The sequence below is a fragment of the Crocodylus porosus genome, unplaced genomic scaffold (assembly GCF_001723895.1).
Source record: "Crocodylus porosus isolate Cpor-Errol unplaced genomic scaffold, CroPor_comp1, whole genome shotgun sequence".
NCBI classification, from domain to species: domain Eukaryota; kingdom Metazoa; phylum Chordata; order Crocodylia; family Crocodylidae; genus Crocodylus; species Crocodylus porosus.
The window spans coordinates 23,437,729-23,461,702 of record NW_017728886.1 but is presented as its reverse complement, the minus strand read 5'-3'; the positions used below and the strand labels follow the sequence as shown (position 1 = coordinate 23,461,702).

Sequence of the window (23,974 nt, the reverse complement as noted above, 5' to 3'; positions counted from 1 at the left end):
CTACATGGCTACCCTGCCACACTGATGTCTTACACACTGGGGTTCTGCCCAAAAACGTTGCCAACCCCCGAGTTAGGCTGTTCTCAGTGGTGGCAGATGACAGAAGAAACAATGTTCTCAACTTGCAACAAGGGAAGTTTAGGTTAGATATTAGCGGGGAAAAACCCTCTCATGAGGACAGCAATAAAACACTACAACAGGTTACGCAGAGAGGTTGCAGAATCTCCATCGTTGGAGGTTAAGATCTGACTAGACAAAGCCTTGGGTGGGATGATCTAGTTGGGGATGGTCCTATTTTGGGCAGAGGGTTGGACTAGATCAGGGCTTCCCAACCTTTTTAGTTCACAGACTGGAAGTGGCTGCTGACTGGCAAAATGAGGACCAGAAAAAGTGACATGCGTACTTTTTTATGCTAAATATAAAAAAGGGTTGGCTACTGCTCCCCAGTATGCCAGTCATTTCCAGACTTCTGGTCTAGCAGCCAACCCTCCTGTGGACTAGCAGCCAACCCAGTTGGGAATGCTGGACTAGATGACCTCCTATGATCCCTTCCAGCCCTAATTTTTTGTGATTCTATGATTGTAATGGAGAAGGGACCATCACAAAGACGCTCTTGTTGTTCCACCCATAACAGCTGTTGTCCATAATAGGGCTGCCAAACATATGGCCTACAGGTCAGAGCCAGGTCATCTGGCCCATAAACTGTTGCCCTGACTGCAGGTACGATACAGAAGGTTCCTGCCGCAGCACCAAAGTTCCTGAATGAGACCTATGGTGCTGAAGCTTGAGCACCAGCATGGCTTATTCCCAGGGTGGCAGTCAAGCACCCACAGTGCCAGGCTTCTTCCCCATGTTGGGCCTCTATCACTGCAGCTGTCACCCAAGGCTTAGCTGCTGCCACAGGAAGCAGCCATGGTACTCCCAGAGATCCAGTGCTATAGCTCTTGCCCAGTCAGTTGGCTGTAGCAGCAGAAAAAAGCTGCAGTACTGATGGGGCTCTTGCTGGCTTAGCTGCCAAGTATGCTGGTAAAAAAACTGGCATGCTGGCACCCGACAGGACTGCGGAAAGTAGCCCACAACTGGGATTCCTTCCAGAGTAGCAGCCAAGCCATGTGGGATATGGGATGCTGGGCCTCTTCCTTCTGCATGTGCTGGATGGTGGGGAGGGGGGAAAGGAAGAAGGAAGAGAAGAGGAGGAGGGCAACCAGCCCAACACCATTCATCAAGCCCACAGGGCCAGACAAGTTTGACACCAGCTGGTCTATAAAGATATTTGTGTGCACTTAGAGGATGGAACATTTTCTTCATGCCAACCCTGATGCAAAAGCAAGTGTTCTTCATACTACTCCTCAAGTTTGTCATTTCATTAATTTGTGCTGAAAAACACAAAATTTGTTTGCAGTGAAGGCACTAGATGAATACATACATCTTTAAATCATTAAAGATACTTAATATTTGTGAGATATTAGACTTAATGAAAAGGATAATTGATATGTAGATACATTATTTAATATATACTTAATAAACCAAAACAAATAATCAGGTACTGAACAAGTAGGATTTTGTTTCTCAACTTTACTCTTTGGTTTATCTTAGAATTTTTCCCTTGAAAATGAATGCAAAGGTGATGGGACCTGTACAGGTCTGGGTATTCTTGCTCCAGTTCAATAAAATATGCAAATAAGCACTAAGAACAAATCTCATGTACTACAATAGTAATTTAAGCATACATGCTTTTTAAAATTTTTATTTAAGTATATATGCTTTACTTTGAAAATAGTGTAAGAGTGGTATAGCCAGGATGGTGCAGAAATTATGCAAGGCAAGGATTACTTAGGGCGATTTATTTTACTGAACCAACTACATCGTTGAAATAAAAGTTAGGCTTTCAAATGCAAGACATTTCTTCCTCAGGTCTGTATAACACAAACTGTATAACATTTTTACATTATGCTTATTCACTCAAAAAATTAAAAGTTATAGATGCAACTGTGTCACTGGTTGAAGGGCCAACAACATTCTGCACCGTGGAGTTCGACTGTTTGAAGTTTCTATACTAAAGAAAACTAGAAACACAAAAGTAAATGGAATTGGAAAGGTCAGCAGTACTCAAAGTGGCTATAAAGAAATCAAACCATATGCAACTGGAAGAAGTGGCTAGAGACTGAGGTACTTGAGTCAAAAGGGAAGACCAAAGTGAGAATGATTAGATTAATTCAGGGTTTAAAAATCAGAACAGTGTAATATACGCCTCTGTTGCACCTTTCCCATAAACATCCCAAGGCCTTTTAAAGAAAATGCTTAAGTGATAAATGCAGTCAGTAAAAATTCAAGGTACACATCAGCTTCTAAGATCAAAGAGGAAACAAGTTTGGTGATGTTGTCCAACAAGCACCGTCTCACTTTGGCAGAAAAACAAATCTGGTTGCAGTCATGACTGCTGATTTCAGTGGTGGAGTTATTATCTGTTAGTCATGCATAAAAAAACACCCACGGAGTTTCAGTAAAAAGAACTACCCTACTTCAAGCCTTCAAGCAAAGGCCAAGAAAGAAACCTCTCAAATTACAAAAGGTTAGTTTCTCCTTTGGGAAGGAAGGCCTCAAATTGTACTTGGGTCATGTACTTTTAACATAAAACTAAAGTTGCTGGTAAGCTTTCCAGTCTAAACTCATAACTGGCAGTTATATAATTAACTTTGAATAAATAAGTTCCTACGTGGTCTCCAATTTTATTGAAATCTTAACTGGGCACTATTCTTAGAGAGGAGATTCCTGAAAACTAAATACTGTATATATCTTGAGTAATCTTAGCATTGCAGACAGAGAGGAGTCTCCACACTCTATGGATTCCCTGAACAACTTATTTTTATAGCCTCGCTGCAGGAGTTCAAGTAGTACTGCCAATTCAACTTTGTCCCAAGAGAAATAGGATGACTACAGTGTTTATTTCTTAACACTTAAGAGTAAACCTCAGAAGAAACAACAAGGAGTTTTGAGATTGACTATTGCTCCTCAGGGACAAATCCAAGTCATGAGATTAAGCAGCATAGGGCCCAAAGAAGCTTAAGGCTTTGTTGGAACTACAGCAGCTTCACCCAGAAGTGCTAGGTGCACAGCCTGGTAGAGAAGTGTGAACATTTAGTCTGTTTTATAAAACCTCTACATTTTACCTAATTATTTTATACAGTATGTGATTTGAGATGATGTGAATATAACCATCAACCCGAACCAACACCTGCTACTCAACTGAAATGTAACTTATCAGATAAAGCAAATCTGTATTACATGTCCAAGGTGTTCGAAAATGGTGCTGAAGATACATATCCATACAAGTGGCTGGGTACTTTCAAAAGTACTGAATATTCATCAGTACCCAATGCAATTTTTTTAAAAGTATACTTTGCTGTTTTCAAAGCCAGACTACTTATTAGCCTGTCTAAATAGGGAACTAGGATCTGAACTTTAAGCCACATTTCTTAAAAACTTAACATGCACTTAAGCTTTTTCCAACTTCTCTTTTCAACCTCAGTTTTATATTCTACCCTGTCAAATCTGAGAAAACCAAAATCTCATTTTAAACAAGTATTTTCTAGTATATTTCCAGCTAAAATTCACTGAAGTATTTTTGCATTCTTATGAAAGAAGCCCATATTACAAAACTCAGAAAAATTACTTCTCTATTGTTCAGCTCCCACCTTCTGCCACCCTATCTTCTGCATCTGTGTGAGAAATATGAACCACTGTGTGCTCCTTCAACGTCTTCCCTTTTAGTCTGTACTCACTCTGTCTTTGTCATCAGCTACATCACAAAGAATGTCATCAAGGTCTAGGATTCCTCCATCACCATGCTCTAGTCGATGTACTTGTATCCAATAGTTTGGATCCTGCAGGAAGGAAAGAAAACCACCAGAAAATGTCACACACATTGATGAAAAGCTATTTTCCATTTCAGTTAAATTCTTACATACAAACTTTTGACCTGCTTTTCAATGTCAGTGAATTATAAAAGAGGCCAAAGCTTCCATTATAGTCATATTTGAGTATATTGATCCTCTTTCCTATCATAAAGAGAATTAGGGGAGCAATATTATTCCCAGTTTTATTACTATTACTTATGCAACAAAAGTTTCTAGCACACCTTAGACTGATGTAGCTCAGGTACAGGCAAAGAATAGGCATAAAATACACAGAACAGTCCAACTGACTATGTTAAGATATAAGCTACAAGATATATCTTAATATTGTAAAGGAACAAGTTCTCCAATATGGTTCTTTCCAGTGACATTGCTATGTGAGATCTAGAAGTTTCACATGGTATGGTGATTTGAGTGAATTACATGACTTACATGCACACAAAAAAGGCAAGCTTTCCACAGCCTCCCAGCACTCCCATACATAAAAAGCAAACCCTTTTACTAGAATCAACTTTCATGCACAGAAGCAAAGCCCTTTTAATTATAGTTTTCTGCTGAACTCAGCCTGACTTACTGCATTTGTTATTCCTAAAAGGAATTTCATCTGGTAAGAAAACTGTATTATGACCAGAGGCCTAGACACAAAATTAGATATAACCCTTTTTCACCCCAGCTACCCAACCTCTAAAAAGAGTAATAAGAATGAAACAGAGCTGGTTAGTGTGTAACATTAACACAAATTCAGTATATTCATATGAAAGGCATGATTTTCAGAATGAACTGTAATTTTGGATGCCTAAGTTTTGGGAGCTCAACTTTCAGCACCTTGAAGGGCCCAATTTTCCGAACACAAATAGTGATCAGCCACCTAAAAAAAAGAACAAACCACAAACATTTGGCCATTTCATATCTCTACTTAGGTTTAAAAAAAGATCAGGGAGTCCACAAAAACAAATCAAAACCAAAACCACTAGTCATTTATTAAAGCCTGTATGTTTAAAATGTAGGAAAAAGCTAAGTATTTTATGAACAAATCCTTAAATCCCATTCTACATAGATCAATACCATTAATTTACATTTTTAGTACAGCCTCTCAACAATTTTCTAACTCTGAGCTTCTTGTTCATATCTACTCAGATTAAGACTTGATCTAATTGCAAGCTCGAAGGTCACATACAGATATTACACGTACATTGGTACACATGATTGAAAACCAGGCTATAGCTGTAACTGAACAGTTCAGCACTCACACACAGACTGGCTTAAAAATGGCAGTACCCAGTCCAAGATAGATCTGGATCAACACTATATAAGACTTAAGCAATTTAGGTTAGCCCGGTTTATTGCCCCTGTGTCGGGCATGAGGGAGCAGTCCCCCTTCCTCCTGTTGCTCTGTCACACAGAGACAGACACCAGTACTCCTCCTCCTCCTCCCCCCCCCCCACACATCTGGCTTCAGCTGACAGAGTGGCAGGCACTGGAGGGGCGAGAGGCATTTGGCTGTGTTTGGGACTCTCCAGAAGCCCAGGGAGCCAGCAGGGCACATTGGGAGGCATGCTAGAGTGCCTTCAGTCTGCTGGGCTCAGCCAGTGCAGGCAGCCCATGTGCCCCCACCCCCAAAGGATGAATATTTGTTCTGTTCACTCCCCCTCTAACCTAGGGTGTTTAGAGTAAAGCATGCAAACTTAGATCACTTCTGCCTCAAGCTTTTTGAACATCTGTACCTGGCCAAAGACTTCAACCATCCAAGTTGCATTTTGTTCAGTGTCAAAGTCATTGTTGTTACTTAAACAAAACAAATAATTACATTCAGCTGATCAGAAACCTGTGACACATGGATCAGACATCACGTGTATGTATTGTCTGGTTTGACTGTATTACTAATTTGAATAAGGAATGTTTTAAAAAGGAGCCTCCTTTTCAATGCAATTCCTGGCATAGGTGTGGTTTCAACAGGGCTTACCCACAGCCAAATTAGTACCATTTACATCTGCATTTTAAAAAGGTGCAACTGTGAAATTCTATTAACTCAATTTAACTCATCAGTTAAAAGATTACCAAGTTACACTTTTACAAGTCAAGGTAAAATGAGAGGGAGGAAAGGGAGAAAAGAAGTCAAGGCTTGCCAGATATCACCAAGAAAGGACATAAGGCAAAAAAAGACAGGAAATGGGTGTGGTGTATATGCAGGTTGGGGTCTTAAAGAAAGGATTTGCATTTCATTTTCATATATGAAGGAATGTTACACAGGAAGCAGGAATGCCATTTTCACTGGTAACTCCCCAAATTATCATTTTGGGGGCAAAAATATTGGTAATTGTTTTGTTATGAAGGTAAAGAGAAAAAAGAAATCCTATAAGCATTTTTTTTTTTTTTTAATTGAAGACACGCTGCTTTTACTCCCTCACTCCATTTCTCTCCTTTTGATGCCATGCATGGGTTTGCACCTTTTTCCTCTCTGGGTCTCCATTTCTCCAGGCGATTGTCCTCAAGCATTGCACCCATCCCTTATTTCCCATCTTTTACCATTTTAAAAACCTAACAAGTCCCTTATTATGTCGACTTAGGTTTTCAATATCAGAATAAGGTACTCAGATACAATTATGTACATCAGTGGTGCTCAACCTCCAGCAGTGGGCCAGATACAGCCCTTGGAGTTATGTAATCCAGCCTGCAGGTCTCACCAGAGGTATGACCACAGGTCTGGAAGTAGGCTGCCACTGCTCCCCTACCACCATGTTTCCAAGCCCCATAAAGACTGGATCATGCCCTGTGGTGGTAGTGGGGCCCGATGCAGCCATACGACAGCCTAGCTAGGACCCAGCCCTGCATGGCTACATCAGGCCCCACTAAGACATTTCCAAGCCCATGGATGAAAAAAAATCAAGCCTGTGGATGGACCTGTCATCAATGATCCAGCCTATATGCCAAAAAGGCTGGGCACACCTTTTGTGCATGCATGTATACAGAGACCCAGTTTACTGGGCTGATTTTTAAATTTAGTTTACATAGATTAGATTGAGTGAAACATTCCATGTTAGGATTATAAGCCTCTTGCTTGCAGAAGTAGGGGGAAGAGTCTCATTCCTACTTAAGTTTTCCATATATCAAAAATTTAATATTAAAAAAATACAACAACAACAACAAGAAAACCACACTTGAGCTAAATCAAGTTAGTTTAAAATTATTCTCAAAGTAAACTTATCCTTTTAAGACCAGGTAACTCATCACCTGGATGAGAGAGATGAGCTCGGCATTGTATACCTAGACTTCCAAAAGCCGTCTTGGGATACCAGACCAAAGGTTCTCACAGGAAAATGGGAGGATTGCAGGTTTAACTGCTCAACAGTTAGGTGGGTAGGACGCTGGCTGCCGGACAGGACCCAGAGAGTACTAATGAACAGATGTGTCATCCTGGTGAGAAGCAGCCAATGGTATCCCTCAGGTCAGCGCTTGGTCCAGTGCTTTTCAACATCTTTAAATCACTGGATTTGGATGTGGGGGTGAAGACCTCACTGAACAAGTTTGTGGATGATTCCGAGTTATGGGGGAATGCGGTCACGCTTGAAAAGAGGCTGCGGATACAGGTGGATCTAGACAGGCTGGCAAGTTGGACAGATCAGAACAAGATGAAGTGCTCCATCTGGGGACAAACAATCCCCGATGTACTTACCGGCTCAATGACACCAAACTGACTAGCACCATGACTGAAAGGGACCTGGGGGTAATAAAAGACCATAACAGAAACAAGAGCCAGAAGTGCGATGCTGTAGCTAGCCGGGCAAACAATACTCCAGCATGCATCTCAAGCAAAAAACCAAGGAAGTGATTCTTCCGCTTTACTCAGCATTGGCGAGACCATAGCTCAAGTACTGCATCCAGTCCTGGGTGCCACACTTCAACAAGGACTTGGAAAAGCTTGAGAGTCCAGAGAAGAGTCGCCAATATGATCAAAGACTCTCAAGGCAAATCCTACAAGGAAAGGCTGAGGGACTTGGGTCTCTTCAGCCTAAAAAAAAAAAAAAAAAAAAAAAAGAGAGAAGGCTGAGAGGGGTCTTGTTATCAGCTTACCACTACATCAGGGGAGTACATCAAGGGCTTGGTGAACAACTGTTCAACAAGGACACCCTTGGGGAAAACCAGGACTAATGGCCACAAACTCCTGGAAGACTGTTTCAGGCTCAACACTAGGAAAAACTTCTTCACAGTCAGGGTGTCCAGACTGTGGAATAAGCTCCCTGCAGTGGTGGTGGAATCACCTACCCTGGACATCTTCAAGAGCAGACTGGACCATCACCTTGTTGGGGTCACCCAACCTCAGTTATCTTTCCTGCCTAGTGCAGTAGGGCTGGACCCAAAGATCTTGTGAGGTCCCTTCCAGCCTCCTAACAATCTATGAATCTAAAATACTCCTCAAGCTCCTAATGGAGCTTTTTTTGCCACATCTCCAGATATCACATCACTGTACCCAACAACCAATAATCATACACTAGCCTATTGTTTAAACATAAGTATTTAATGTTTCACTAATATTTACAAAAAAGACTGGGCAGAACTGCTACTTTTTACCTGGAACACCAAAGCTCCTCATCTGACAAACCCTAGAACAAAGTCCAGTGAAAATATACCTTTGTAAATCCTACTTTCAAACCAACAGAGAACAATAGGAAAGACAACTTTCTCACCTTCAGTTCTACTACAAAAAGCAGCTGTACTTCCTGGTATGAATGGACCACTGGAATGTGATTGGTTAAAAACAGCTGGGCTCAACAGAATTGACATCTAGCAGAAAGTCTATGCTTTAACGAGTTCTGCTGTTATTACAGTAACCAATTACCTTGAGTTATGTTTCCCCAACACTAGAGACCTGGTTTGGGAGAGAAAAACAAAAACAATAAACAAACAAACAAAACAAACAACCAACAGGAGGTACATCCCGGGTCTTCAGCGGCATCCTCTGAACCCTAACTGTTCTTAGCTCAATGGACTTTACCCAAGATACTTTGTCCCTATAGAACAGAGAATGATTACAGACAAGGAACAGATTTATTTTTTAAAATGTTCAATGACTGGCCAAGACCACAGTTAACTTCTGAACTGAAATCAGAAGTCAGATATTCCTGGGTATTTGCCTCTCACTTAGACCATGAGCAGGCTAAATTTCCACTCAATACATAAAGGGCAAGATGGCAAACAAGATTACAGGATCAATACTGGAAATTTCTGCTTCCAAAGCACAATTACTACAATTATACCACATTACATGTATAATCAACTCTCAAAATAAGTGTAGATATAAGCTATATTATTCCTCCGTTTGCAAAACATTTCATTTTAAAAAATTATCCCTCTTTTACTTTACAAGCCGAATATGCATTAGCTCTTCCTGTTTGACAAGACACTGACAAAACAATAGGTCAGCAAGACCAGACTTGAAATACATTAAACTAATTTGCCAAGAGTTTACCTAGCCAGCATTTGGGAAAGTAAATATGGAACAACATTAAGCCTTTTAATTAAAGCTTCCTCCATACCATGTGGAGATCATTATTTCTTGACTCTTCTTTGCTTTGTGCAATTACTACTCGATTCAAAATTATTTACATAAATTTTAAGCAATGGAAAAAAAAACAAAAACAAAAAACATTGCTCCTAGGGAAGAAATCCAAGAACTATGGACTTTGAGAGTCACTGAAATCGTGACCTAACACTGGGTCCAAATTTTGGAAACAACGTCTACACCAACTACTAAAAATCAAAACATTTACACCTTGGCAATGCTCAACTTTGATTCAAAACTTCTGATTCAATAACCATACTGCACTAGCAAGCCCATCTATAGTATTTGAGTTGCACTCCAGTGTAATCGCACTGATACAGCCAGCTAACATGGTATTTATCCCTATCGTTTCACAGCTTGACCCATTATGTATTCCATCACAGCTAGAGAACACCACTCAGCATATTAGTAATAATGTCTTCAAAATTACCATTTACAACATTATTTTAGCTTAGATCAAACATATACTGAGAATCATAACCCAGTCATCAGGAATAAGTTAATTTCCTTCTAATGCAGCCAACAAATCTGATAGTCAAAGTGCATTATATACCATCGGGCATTTAGGTTGCAGCTAAAAGTAAGAGACTGTCTAGTGCAATACCTTAAAATAAAAAATCTCCAATTTGCGATTACTCCATAAATGGCCCTTGGAGCTACAGTCAACTCAGCCCATATGGAAAAGGTATTTTCGGTAATGTTTACCTGGCAAGTTAGTGTTCCACTATGGATCTTCTATTACAACGATAAAGCTAATGCTTCAATAAAAAATCCTCAAGGTGGCCCCGTTTTGAACTTATGCATACAGATGTCTCAGTATCAACCTTTCACATTATCCCCATCTCAAACAAACAAATCCTTAAAAACCTTAGAAGACCAAGCTGTCCTACTGCAATGCCTAGGCCCATTTTTGGGGGGAGGCAGACATCAAGGATGCAAATGCACTCAATCTTCTGGGAAATTACACTTTTTTAAAGGGTTTTAAAAACCAAGAAGTAAATATATTTAAAAGAATTTTTTTTTAAAGTTCACAAGTTCTCTGAAAATACATTATTTTAATAAAATCCATCTAGAATAACATTCAAAAACAACAGGTCTGGTATATATTTCTCTTTTACTCATATGGTTACAGTTTAAGCCTACTTCAAATGACAACATGGTAACAAAAGGAAGCCATGCTAATAAAATCTCACTCTTGTTAATGTTTAAGTCTTAGAGTTTAACCAAGTGATTCTCAGCTGGGGTGCCTTTACAGCCTGCACAGGTAATATGGGGTGCCAACAATATCAGCACTATTAGGTATGCAAACTTGATTGACAAGAAACCCAGGGATTTCAAATAGGAATCCAGTGTCAAAAAACATTTTGACCTGCCATGGCTTTTCTGAATTCTCTGCAACACAAGAATTGCTTTGTTTTTCTTCTGTAGTCATAAAGTGAGTGAAAACTAAAAGCTGGCATTTTCCTTAGGATGCCTCAAGTCTTAAAATAGGTTGAAAACCACTGATTTAATGATTTTAGGTTCTCAATGCAATATGGTATCAAGTTTTACTGTATTCAAGCAAATGGTTAACTACATCATCGTACAATAATTTAGTTCTTTTGGGAAGGGTAAACTAGTAAAGTAAGGTGCAATTAAAAGCTACACGGGTGTCTGTATCATTCATACATACAACAAGCAGAACTGGCAAGATCAGTTTGTTCAACACAAGGGTAGAGACTACCAGTGCTAAACTTGACAGTCAATGCAATACATTCACTTAATCATTGCCACACTGCTCAAGTCAGAGCAAGTCAAACCTTCTGTTTCCTGTGTATACCCAGTTAGCTCATCATTTGAATCTGCTCAGAAATTTGCATAAAATTTAAAGTTAACTTGTAAAAACTGTTTTTTCTACCTTGAAGTTCCCTGTAACAAAAGATTCATATTTGTTAACTAAGCAGAAAGTGGAAGCAAGAACTTGTTGTCTAATAAAGCTAGTAAGAATACCCATTCATTTGTTATTGCATCAGGACTGAACAAAACAAAACAAAACAAAAGCATCCAAGATAAGCTTTAAAAAAAGTGCCTTAAGTAATTTTACTCTACATTCTATAGTTATTTTACCACTAATGGCTGCAATCTCTCAAATAATATAAACAAGGGCCATATGTGGAGAAAAGAAACCTAGGCAACAGTAATAAAAATTAATGTGTGTTACTGCTAATGGCATAGAAGAGTTCCTACTCTTTCATTTCTAAATATTCGCTTCAGTTTTCATAAGCAGCTCCTTTCCGGGGGAGTACAAAGGCATTTCTGTTCCATGCGAAAATAAAGCTGCTTGTCCTATGGCTCAACCTTTTTGGACTTGAGGCACCCCTCCATAACATTTGTGAATTCAATGGCACCCAGTTTAAAAGACTATTATATTTATTCTGGTGTTTACCTCCTTGCAGAGAGGCCAGATAGTAAGGATACAGAATTGTCCAGGCAGGAACAAGCCTGAGCCTCTCTCACACCTCACAGCACCTTTTAAGAGATTTTGCAGGACTGCAGGGTACCCTGGCACCCTGATTGGCTGCCCCAAGGAAAGTATTACTTGAGAGATCTGCACAACTCCCCTAGGCAGGAAAAAACTACATTCCAATAAGGGAAAAATAAGTTGAAAGTTTCCTAAAATATTTTGAGGTGGGAAGTTTTATTTTCTGGTGTTCATACCATCTATTATTCATAAAAATAAAGGCTTCTTGTTCCGTTTACCAACCAATTAAGTTCTCCTGTGATGCCCACTTTGGCAGCAGTTGATCTGCCATGGCATAAGCAAAATGTCCCAATATATATGCAGACACACTCCAAAGTAGATCTGGGTAACAACTACGGCAGAGTATTTTGCCAAAGATGCCTGTGAAGTGGCCAGCAGAGAGCACTATTTGAACAGTAAGATAGTCAAGTCTTACTCCGCAAAGAAATTCCATTGCTTTTTAGCCCATAACCACCCAGAATTACTGAATCTCCTCAACCTCAAGCCAGTGTGTGGCCATTACATGTCTTAGCTTGCCTGTAGAAGCAAAGCAAACCACATTCTTCTAAAATACACTATGTTGACCCCTTACATTTGAGCAATGTCCATTAATGCAGCTCCAGACCCAGACTTTCAAAGATAACCTTTAACGTGGACACCTGATTGTCCAAGGGAGTGAGAATCTCGTTTCTCAAACATAAAATAAAATAATGGAGCTTCTCAACATACCTGAAAAATCAAGCCCAGAATTCTAAAATTGCAGGCACCAAGAATTAGACATCACTTACCAAAATGTAATCCTTACAATTGGACACATCAAGGTTACTTTAAGAGCGAGAATTTTTAAAGCTAAAATCATGTTATCAAATAACTCCTATAAAATGATTTGGGTATACATTTCTGTTCTTCTTAGGCACAAGACAGACAAAACTTGAAACAAGCTTGTTCTAGAAGTTTCTGGTCTCCAATTCCACCAAGGATTATATTTACCACTCAAAGCAAGCACTTTTTTTTTTCCAATAGGAACTTGGAAAAAAAAAAAAAAAAAAAAAATCAATTGCAACATACCAGCACAGCATATACTGTGCTTGTATCTGCCTGGCTCCAGCATATTTGCACAATATAGAAAGCGTGTATGGCAAAAGAGCATACATCAAAAATTACATTAAATAATCAGGCTGAGGTGTGTACTGAAACTGTCTGTTCAACAACAAAAACACAGAAGGCACAGGAAAAATATTGACACAAACAGAAAGGAAAATAATGGATAATAAAAAACCCCCCTAATACATCTGAAAAATTGCCAAGGAGTTCATTCATTTCCCTTTCTACCTCTCTACTGCAGGAGGGAACCATCAAAACAACCTTTCAGGTGCCAAAGAATAGCAGTGAACAGCTTTTAATATAAGCCGGATTCCAATTATGTTCCACAGCCTAAAAAAAAAAAAAAAAAACTTAGTAAGAGAAAATTTCTATGGTTTGAATTACATCTCATTCACATCACATATCTGTTGGAATTCCAAATACAAAGACCTACTGTGCAACACATTTCAGCAGCAAGAAGAGAAAGGGTTTTAAAGACAAAAGAGATGTACAAAAATATGTGAATGCTGAATCGTGGCCAAGAAGGCAGCAATATTAAGTTTCAACATAAGCACCCACTATTTCTAGGGACCAGAATTTGCAAGTGTTGAATCCCAATGGGAGAAAGACCTTCAGCATATCCCAAGACATCTATTTTCAATTAGTAGGAAAATGGAGCACGCAACACAATCACCAGTATCAAGGTAACAAAGGGGACCTGATTGGGTTGGGAGGTCACCCCTCGCTTACTGTCCACTTTCACACCAATTCTAACCATAATCCATCCCACCACCCAGTCCTAGCTCCTTGATCCATCTGGATACTGTTCCTGGCTCCAGAGCAAAGGAAACAAAACCTTCAGGAAAGTACGAAACAACTTCAAACCTCAGAGCTGCGCACTGCACAGAAGGAAAAAGACCTTCCCACTCCAACGGCAGCTGCCCTTCTCCATATTGTTTGATCTTCAAACTACAAAATATTATGAAATGATTCTTTGCATTTAGGAAGACAGTGGACAGACAAATGACTTCTCAGGCATTTCTGTGCTTTGGACTTGATCTCACGAGATTCTTCCAGCCCCTAATGTCTATGAAAAGCAGTACCTGAAATGAAGCTGTGTTCAGTGCAGTATTATCTTCTCTCTATATGAAGGCTTCACATAGTTAAAGGCCATTTAAGTTGAAATTTAGATATTCGGCCAACATCAGATTTCCAAAGACAGCCACAGAGGAGTAAAGGCTTTTTTATAATTCATAAATAGAAATTGGGCTATCTGCATCTTGCTAGGCATATCCAGTTACAATAGAAACAACAAGGAGTGACTAGGAATAATGGTCACAAGCTGGCAGAGGGTAGATTCAAACTAGACATCAGGAGGTGCTACTTCACAGTCAGGGCGGCTCGGATCTGGAACCAACTTCCAAGAGAAGTGGTGCTGGCTCCTACCCTGGGGGTCTTTAAGAGGAGGCTGGATCGTTTGACCCCAGTACTCTTTCCTGCCATGGCAGGGGGTCAGACTCAATGATCTGCTCAGGTCCCTTCTGACCCTACTAACTATAAAACAAGTGTTTTTTAATTCTCAAATTAAGTTGATAACCTGAAATGTTCGGTACAAAATTAACACACTCATCTTCTGGTACTAAATAACATGAATTGATCATTGGCCTCTTTCAGCACCTAAATGCCTAAAAACCTAACAGAATCCATTAAAACTGAAATTGCAATCATGGTCAATTAACTGATTACTCTTGGATCTCAGCTGAATAGCAGAAGTTCGCAATTGAAATGGTCAATTTGCTTAGACTAGTAAAGGCCACCAAGCCACTGTATGGTATGCAGAGACTGTCAAGTACATGTTAACCTATTTGCTTTTGCAAAGGAGAGAGAGAAACCATACAATTAATGATTTCCTAAGCTATTTTCTTGCCAAATTGGGAAGTAGCAGTGCCCATATTTGTCCTTACCGTTTCCCACCCAACTGTGTTTCCTTGTGAAAAGAATCCCTGCTTCACAATTCCTTCAGAAAAGTTTGAAATAAATACATCAGTTGAACATGAAACTTTTAAATTTTCATTCATCAAATAACTTTACAAATTACACAATACAGAGGAAATGGGGCACTATGAGATCTTAGCTCTGAAACTGATTTGCTATACGATTGTCAGAAGACAACCCGTTTTCCTGGGCATGGACATCAGCTCTCATATATAAAATGAAAATGATACAGCCAGCCACTATGGCTAGAGACAAAAATTACATATAAACCAGTTTAAGTGATCAGAAACTGGTTTAAACCTGTAACAGAACAGATGTTCAGTGCATATAAACCAGTTTCAAAATAGCTGAAACTAGTTTAAGATAAATCTGGTTGAATGTAGCATCAGACTTAACTGATTTGGGTCAAACCAGTTTATGAAGCTTCTGTCCCAGACCCCTTCCCTGGTTCAGGTTAAAATCACAGTCCCCCAGCATCCCAGTATGCTTTCCAGCCCTGAGCTGGGTGCTGCTGTCTGCTCCAGAAAGCAGGGCTGGCCCCACCCTCCACTCCCTACCTGGAGCAGTGAGAGCTGGCTGATGGACAGGGGGAGGTTGACTGCCCCCTCCCCCGCAGACAAAGCTCAGCTGGGGTCTGGGGCCAGGAAGGGGGGTTAAACACTAGGGCAGTGCAAAGCTTCAGTGCCCAACTGAATTCAGTGGAGATCTGGCCCAATTTGGTGGCTGAATCTCTGAACCCAAATAGAATCAGAGGACGCTTTCATCTCTTCGAATTGAATCAGAACCTTCTGAATCGATTTGAAGAGATGATGATTTCGGTCATTTGCAAATCATCAGCTTCGATGATTTGGACAGAGACAGCTTTAAAACGTTTTTTCTACATACCTCTAGATAGCAAGGGCTCATGAACACTGCAATGCCAGGGCACATGAAGAATCCCACAGAAGCACAGGGGGCTCCCCAGCACGCTCAGCAGCGGACCTGGAAGTGGACCAGAAGCACTTCTGGGTCCACCAGGGAGTACACAGGGGGGCCCCCCCAGCACCCCACCAGCTCGGTGGCCAGTGCCTCCTGGGTCTGGGGGGGCACCCAGGGTCTCCCTGTGGCCAATCACTGAGATGGAGGGGATGCAGGGGGGCCCCAGCACACTCCCCAGTGGACCCAGAAGTGGACCAGAAGTACTTCCAGTCCACTTTAGGCTTTACTGCCAAACATGTGAAGGCCCCCCCTCCCCCCCACATTCCTGTGGGGCACTCCATGTGCCCCAGCAGCACAGCATTTGCAGGCCACACTGGTACCAAGATATGTAGAAAAAACCTTTAAAGCCCTGTCTGTGTCTAAACCGCTGATTCTCTGAATCAGCATGGAGTCTTCAGATTTGGCCAAATCGAATCAGAGACAGTAATCCAAATCAACTAATCGAATCACCATCCCTGACTTGGACCAAATCCAAAATGAATAGGCCTGCTTCACACACCCCTGTTAAACACCCCTTCCTCCACTCAAACAGTGCTGGCTGCAACTGTGTACTACAAATCCCAGAAGCACCTGTAAGAGGAAGTAATGAGCAACCCTGCAGAGTCGTTCTGCTGTAATTCTGGACTGCAAATCCCAGAGAGGAAGTGAACACATAGCCAGAGAGCCGTGCTCTAGTGCCCCCTGGCTTCTGGCCTCAGCCACTGCAGGCATGTGGCTGCATTTCATGACTCAAAAGTAAACCTCGGTTCATTTATGTTTCAATTTAATCTGTGCAGTTTAGACTAATCTACAAAGACTGAACTGATTCAGTCTCTGGCTTTTGACTGTCTGTACCTACCCACGTGGAGATCATAGGATGATGCATGAAAAGACAAACAGTTTGTTTACATGTGGCCTGTTAGGAAAACTAATCCAAAGAGATGTTTAAAATGGTTTGCCTGAACCACACTGAATTGCCACAGTGATGTTATTCTTCAGAATTAAAATGGCCTTAATTCAAATTAGCTTTGAAATTTACTTTGAAAGTCAATTAGATTAAACCAAACAAAATTACTTTAATTCTTAATAAAAGCATCTACACCACAGTTTGAAATAATTTCTACTATGTGGGGAAAAATGTGACCTAGGTCACTGCAGCCAAATTTGTTGGAAAGGACAGAAAACAATCTAATAGTCATTCTGCAGGAAGCAGCAAGTACTTGTCACAATAGCACTGAGGAGTACAATAAAACCTAGAAACAAGGACTGACGACAGTAATGGCAGCATCCCTGATGTGGGGATGGTGTGTTTGAGTTCTTCATATTGATTTTCTTGCTGCCACCACACCACCAGACCTTCCTCCTAGGTCATGCTGAACCAGTACCATTCAGATGTTCTTACTGATATCTGAACTGTCTTGGAGACGAAAGAATTTACTGTATGTACCTGACTTCACGATGACCCTGCTATGGGGGCTGGTTTGGGACTGTGCTCTGTTCCCCAGGATAGAGCAAAGACAAAGCCTGCTGGTGCCAGAAAAATGGTAAGTGTGGGGTGGGAAGAACATGTAAAAAGGCAGGGGAGAAACGGAAGCAGCTTAGGGGAGACAGGGTGAAGGAGAGCAGGGGCTCAAGGCATGGGGGGCAGAGGGACTAGGGGAAGGCAGAAGGTGCAAAAACAGTAGAGGTAGGGAGCAGGCTGTACCCCTGACCCTGGCCCCAGTCTGGTGTTGGGGCCAGAGCAACTGCCTGCCCCCCTGCAGCTTTATGCTCAATTCCATGACTAGGGGCTTCCCCTATACAATCTTAAGTGAGGGAGGAGGGACACCTCATCTTGGAATGAAGTAAATGCTGTACATATTGTGTTCTTCATGTTGTCGACCACTAGAAGTTGGAGCAAGAGCAAGTTTGGATGTCATTCCCTTGGCTCAAGAAAACAAAATCATTGATTTTCTGATAAATGACAAAACAGTCATTAACTGAAGAGGCATATACTTGTTAGATATAAAACGTCCAAGTTTTAAACGCTCGGTACTACTAAGAGCCTAGTAAGGAGATGAAATGCAACTATCTGGCCCAATTACCACATTGTTATTAATAAACAGTCTGAAACTTCAATGGCTATATCCGTTTATATATAACCGATCTATGTGGAAGGAAATGGGGATATGTTATCTAGTTCATGGGAAAAATTATCTTAAGTTGAAGCGGTTGAGATAATGGAAGGTGAAAACCGTGTAATCAGTACAGCACCTTAAGTTTTTGATTCAATTCAGGAGTCCACTTAGTAGGCTCATGGTCCATGTAGGAAGTTTTGGTGAGCTGTCACAGGCCAGGTCAGCCCACACCTTTCCCCTTCCTGCCCGCTGCCCCACTCCATCCCTGTCCCCATCCCCATCCCCTCAACTACTCACCAAAACTTCCAGGACCCTTGGCCAGGCAGCTGGGATGAGGCCACGGGTGCACAGGGAGAGGCATCCAGGAGCAGGATGAGCAAGCGGGGCTGGGGCTGTGGCACAGTGACAGCACAGGGCTGGGCCCAGGGCAGACCACAATCTGCTCTCTGCATGCCCCTGCTCACAGAAACCACGCCTGTCAGAAGGCCACGCAGGCACTGGATCACGGCTCTGCCCTGGCCCCACCCTGCAACCCTGGACACCCGTCTCCACCAGCCTGCAGCCCCATCCCATCCACTCAGCTGTGCCCCATGTGGCTGTGGGGCTGACAGGCCAGGGTGCCCAGGCAGTGGCAGCCAGAAAGAGCTGTCACTCCCAGGGCTGCTGGGAAAGAGTCTGGCCAAAGGACCCACCACAGGCCAAACAAAATCCCTTGGCAGGCTGGATCCAGCTTGCAGGCCATATTTCGCTCATTCCTGACTAGTCTGCTCAAACAAAAAGGATTTCCTACCAGTAGCAATAGCACCTCAGAATGAGCAATTGCTAAAATGTATTAGATAATGTACTTCTTCTGTAGCATTGTGCATTTAAGATTACATTAATTGAATCAAGAAAGACAAATTATTGTATTCTCCACACCCAAGGACAAATAAATAAAAATTACAGATCTCTTTTTTGGTTTGGTTTGGTTTGGTTTTTTTTTTTTTACACAATTACATATAGCTAACAAGTGACAATTAAAGAGATCATGTCCACCATTTCCAACAAAATGTTGTAATGGGGATTTTATTGCTTTAAAAAAGGTAGAGCTTAGAATCTTCCAAAAAGATAGAGAACTATTGCTGATTCATGCTGCACACAGATCAGATGAATCCTATTAATGCTAGCCAAGGATATACAAGGTTTTTAGCAACATGCTAAGTAACAAGAAGCAGGATGAAAAAAGGCCCTGGCAAAGGCAACCACAGAAAAAAGTGAATTTGGGCAAGAGATATTAAGAAACTGGCAGGTATAGATCATAATGATTATGTCATTATGAAGGATCCAGGCTTTCTGTTTCCCATGAAAAATGGAGAAAACGATGGATTTCCCATTTTTACTCAGAGAAAAAGCGTATTTTCCATTTTAGCAGAGAAATTCATGGATTTCCCACTTCTGCAAAGAGCTCTGTAGGCTTGCAGAACTCCAGCCTGCAAGAGCTGATGGCAAAGAGCAGAAAATGCCCAGCCCTACCCAGAGGGGGAGGAGCAGGGCCTGAGGCTCTCAGTCAGCCACAGCTCAGCTCAGGCTCACTCTTTGTTCCTGGAGCTTGTGCAGTAAGTGGGGCTTACAGGGGGATGAGGGCCCCCTCTGGCAGGGCTGGGGAGTTGCATGCCATGTCTGGGGGCACCGACAGCACTCAGGGGGGGTGGGGGGAAGGAGTGGGGAAGGGAAGAACAGAGGATGGCCCTGCCCCCACCTAATCCCACAGTGGGCAGCAGCCGTGGGGGAGCCAGCTCCATGCTTCTTCTGCTGCAGCAGCCACTGCCTTCTGTTGGGGGCAGGGAGCCTTGGACCTGGGGCCCTGGCCCCATAGCCCTGGCAGCTGGGGGCCTCCTCCGGCAGGGCTGGGGGGCAGGGGCAGAAAATGACCTATAATTTTAGCCACGGATTTTAGGAGTTTTAACCAGAGAATTTGTGATCAAAAAACGGAGGAAAACAGAATCCCTGGTCTGGAACAGGATACAAATACCCTGCATAATGCTTATCATGCAGCCTACCACTCAACAATTCCCAAACTGGCAGATTGTGCACCACCAACTTAAAAGGATACAACCTTAAGTACCACAAATTTTTCAGTTCAACCTTAAGTACCACCTGCAAATTTTTGTCATGTAAAGTAACTATGGGTGCACCAATAGAGATTTTGGGGGCCAATACCGATAGCTGATTAAGGAGGCATATTGGCCGACACTGAACCGATTTCCAATACAGCTGTGTACGGCTGGTAAGTCCACTGTGGTGGAAGGAAGGGTAGATCAACACCCGTCATGGTGAGGGAAAGGGCAGGGGCAGGGACTCCCTAGCCAGGGTGGGGTAGGCAGAGCCACGGCTCATGTGGGGGGCTGCTCCCACCACTGCTTGCACCCTAGGAGGGCACGGGTAGGGGCAGGGGCATGGGCACGGGCATGTGCCCCCAGATAGGCACAGGGTAGGGCAGGCAGGCTGCAGCTGCAGATTGGAGCCGGGGCTGCACTGGGCTCTTCTCAGCAGGGACTGGGCTTGGGGGAGGGGCTACGGAGCAAGCCGCAGCCACACCAGATTTTTTCATAGCCCCGCTCTCAGTGCCAACGCCCACCCGGTGCAGCCCCAGCTCAACACCCTGCCTCCCCCCACACAAAGAGAAGAGAGTTGGGGCTGCATGGGGCAGGTGGAGGCATCAGCACTGGGAGCAGGGCTATGGCAAAATTTGGGGTGGCTGCAGTCCCCTGTGTAGCCCCTGCCCAGAAGAGCCCAGGAACATCCCCAGCTGCAGCCTGCAGCTGCAGCCCGCCTGCCTGCCCCACCCCATGCAGATGTGGTGGCATGTCTGAGTTCTTCCCTACCCCCTCCATGCCATCCTGGGGTGCAAGCAGCGGTGGGAGTCACTCCCTGCCATGAGCCATGGCTCCATCTGCACCCTGCCCCTGCTCCCTCCCTCACTGCAGAAGTCATTGATCTGCCCCACCATGCCCTTTCCCTCACAATGAACTTACCAGCTGCGTACAGCTCTCCACACTGCCAAGCTCTGCTCCTTGCTGTCTAAGTACTGTATCGCAGGTGTGCACACACACACACAAGCATTTATCAGCCAAATTATCAGCTGTATCGGGCTGATTTCCAGTGAAGCCAATTTTCTTTATATCGGTATCGATCCACTATCAGACCAATGTATTGGTGCACCTTTAAAAGTAATTATAATAAATCTGTTAATGCATACCACTGACAGGTTGTCCATTTACCACTGGTAGTACCCGTACCACAGACTGGAAACAGCTGGGTTACATCAAAAAATATGCAACTAAATTTAAGTGTTTGTAGCTACAGACAAATAAGTAATGTACAAATGGGAACTCAGGTGAACACAGAAGAAGGCAGGAGTGAACAACCTGCAGCATGTGCCAAAGTGGCACAGGCAGCCTCTGCATGTGGCACGAGAAGGAGCAAGGAACACATCTGTAGTTAAGCCAGGGAGCAGAAAGCAGAGCAGGATGAAAAAGGGGAACACAGTGGCACTAGGAGGTATCAGACTAATTTTTGGCATGCCTGACAAAAAGGGTGGCCTCCCCTGGGCTAATGCAAGGTGGTGTCTGGAAAAGCAGGAGGCACTAGTGCTAGTTTCAACTGAGACTCTTAAACTAGCTCCCAAGAAAGGTTTTAATTTAGCAGAAATCATAAGTAGAGAGAAGTCACGAAGTCCTCTTGCTATGGGAGGATGCCAACAATGATTAAAAAGAGCTAAAGCCTATAAGAAGCACATGACAGTTGGCTGATATTCAATACCGTCTCCTCTTGAAAAAAAAATGTAAAACAAAGCCTTTTCTCTGTGCTGTTACATGTATGTACAATTTCATGACAATCAAATTCTTCAATACTGCAAAAAAACTGGAGGGCACAAGACTGCCTATTAAGGTGGATCCCTATTTGAAAGAGAAGATACCAACAACAGAAACATTTCCACATGACCAATTTTAAGACTGTAACACGCAGGCCATCACACCCAGCTTCCTCACCAAGTTCAGTCCTGCAATATTTAATGACACAATCCTCCAACCTGCTTTGGCTCACAAGTATTTTCACAAGCCATAAGCCTAACTTCTGCCCTCACTTCACAGGCAAAGCTAATGAAATCTATGCAAGCAACAATCAAATGTAGTCTGTAAGTGACACAAAACCTGTTTTTGTGGGTTGGTTTGGTTTTTTGATTCTTTTTTTTTTTTTTTTTTGGGGGGGGGGGGGAAGGAAATTGTGTAAGATTTCCTTATTGGACCCAAGGTCTGACAGGTCTGTCAGTCACTTGGGATTTGTCTGTTTTTTAAATATCTTGTCATCTACTACATTAAGAATTCAGGTCGCTTTTCACCTGCATTGCACCCCAGCAGCAACAGCCACAAGTTGCAGCAAGAGAAGATTAGGTCAGATATTAGGAAGAATTTTCTCACTAGGAGGGTAGTAAAACACTGGAACAGGCTACCTACAGAGGTGACAGAAGCTCCTTGGGAGTTTTCAAAACGCAGCTCGCCAAAGCTTTGGCTGGGATGATCTAGTTGGGGATGGTCCTGCTTTGAGCAGGCTGTCGGACTACATGACTTCCAGAGGTCCCTTCCAACACTAACTTTCTATGATTCTATGCAGTTTCAACATTACTAGTGTTAATTAATAAAGGTAAAAAAAAAACAACATAGGTAGGAGATAAGCATTTCAGAACTTTTGAGAGAACAGTCAGGATTTTTCTGAGAAAATATTATTTTTTTTGTTAGTTGAAAAACACCATCTTTCTTTGAAAATGTGTGCGTTACAAATGTTTCACAGATCCAGCATGGAATTTCTGGTCAAGGGAAATGAGTATGAAAGATTCCAAAATAATTCAACAACTCAGTGGGTTTAGCCTTCTCCCAGGAAGTAACAGGCGGAGGGGCATTCTGCACAGCCACAATAATGTTACAAGCTTCAACCCGCATCAGCAAAAGGCTGCCAACTACAGTTTCATAGTGTTGGAGTCCAGCAGGGAGGCAGACCACGATGTGCCAGGCAAGCACTGCTGCTCCTGTGCAAGAACAGCGATACGCCATATGCAGGCGGGGTGGCGCCTGCTCCAGTCCGCCCATCTTGCTCCCACACAAGAACAGCAGTGTCTGCCTGGCTACCTGCCTGGTGGGCCATGCCACTCTGCCTCCTCCTCGGACTCCAGCCCAGGACTTTTGGTCAACCAACCTGGACTACAGCATCCTGGGATGTCCCAACCAGATCGGGATGTATGCTCACCCTAACAACATGCCATATAAAAGCAGGGTGGCTCACTTCACATAGCTCCAAAAACTTCTCAGAGTAGTCATGTTTTCCTGCTGTTATTTCAAAATGTACAAAGTATAGTGCTCCCTGAAGAGAAGCAACCAAATTTATTACATGATCTCAACAGATTTTAGCATATTGATCTTCTAATTTCATAACATTTGTATATTACTTTAAAGCATAACCAAATCTTTATCAAAACTCAAATTTCTTGTATATTTTTACTTGAATCTTTGTAAACTTTACCTAAAGAGTCTATGTAAAGACATATTAAAGCAATTTAGAAAAGAAGAAAAGTTGTGTAAATTTAAAAATGATCACGCACATTAGACTGAATTTACTTATTTGGTAGACAAACATCAAGCTGTAAAACTTAGATCTTTGCTGCTATTTCAAAAGTCTGGTGTTTGGAACTGAGATTCTCAGTATAGCTCTTTACAGTATGAAAGAGAAAGGGCTGTTTAAAAACTTGTGCTAGAATTAAGATTTCAGACACCATAACTTAATGGTAGAGGCATTTGGGTTTGCACTTTTATTT

At 42.3% G+C, this 23,974-nt stretch overlaps 1 protein-coding gene across 1 annotated transcript in view; it reads right to left on the bottom strand.

Moving 5' to 3' along the window:
* The window catches only part of PARD3 (par-3 family cell polarity regulator), a 737,069-nt gene that overhangs the window by 618,500 nt on the left and 94,595 nt on the right, over positions 1-23,974 (bottom strand). The window contains exons 2-3 of the mRNA XM_019528913.1: positions 5,639-5,699; positions 3,783-3,884 (exon numbers count right to left, since the gene is read on the bottom strand). Of these exons, the coding sequence (XP_019384458.1) occupies positions 3,783-3,884; positions 5,639-5,699 (163 nt within the window). The remainder of the gene's footprint in view (positions 1-3,782; positions 3,885-5,638; positions 5,700-23,974) is intronic.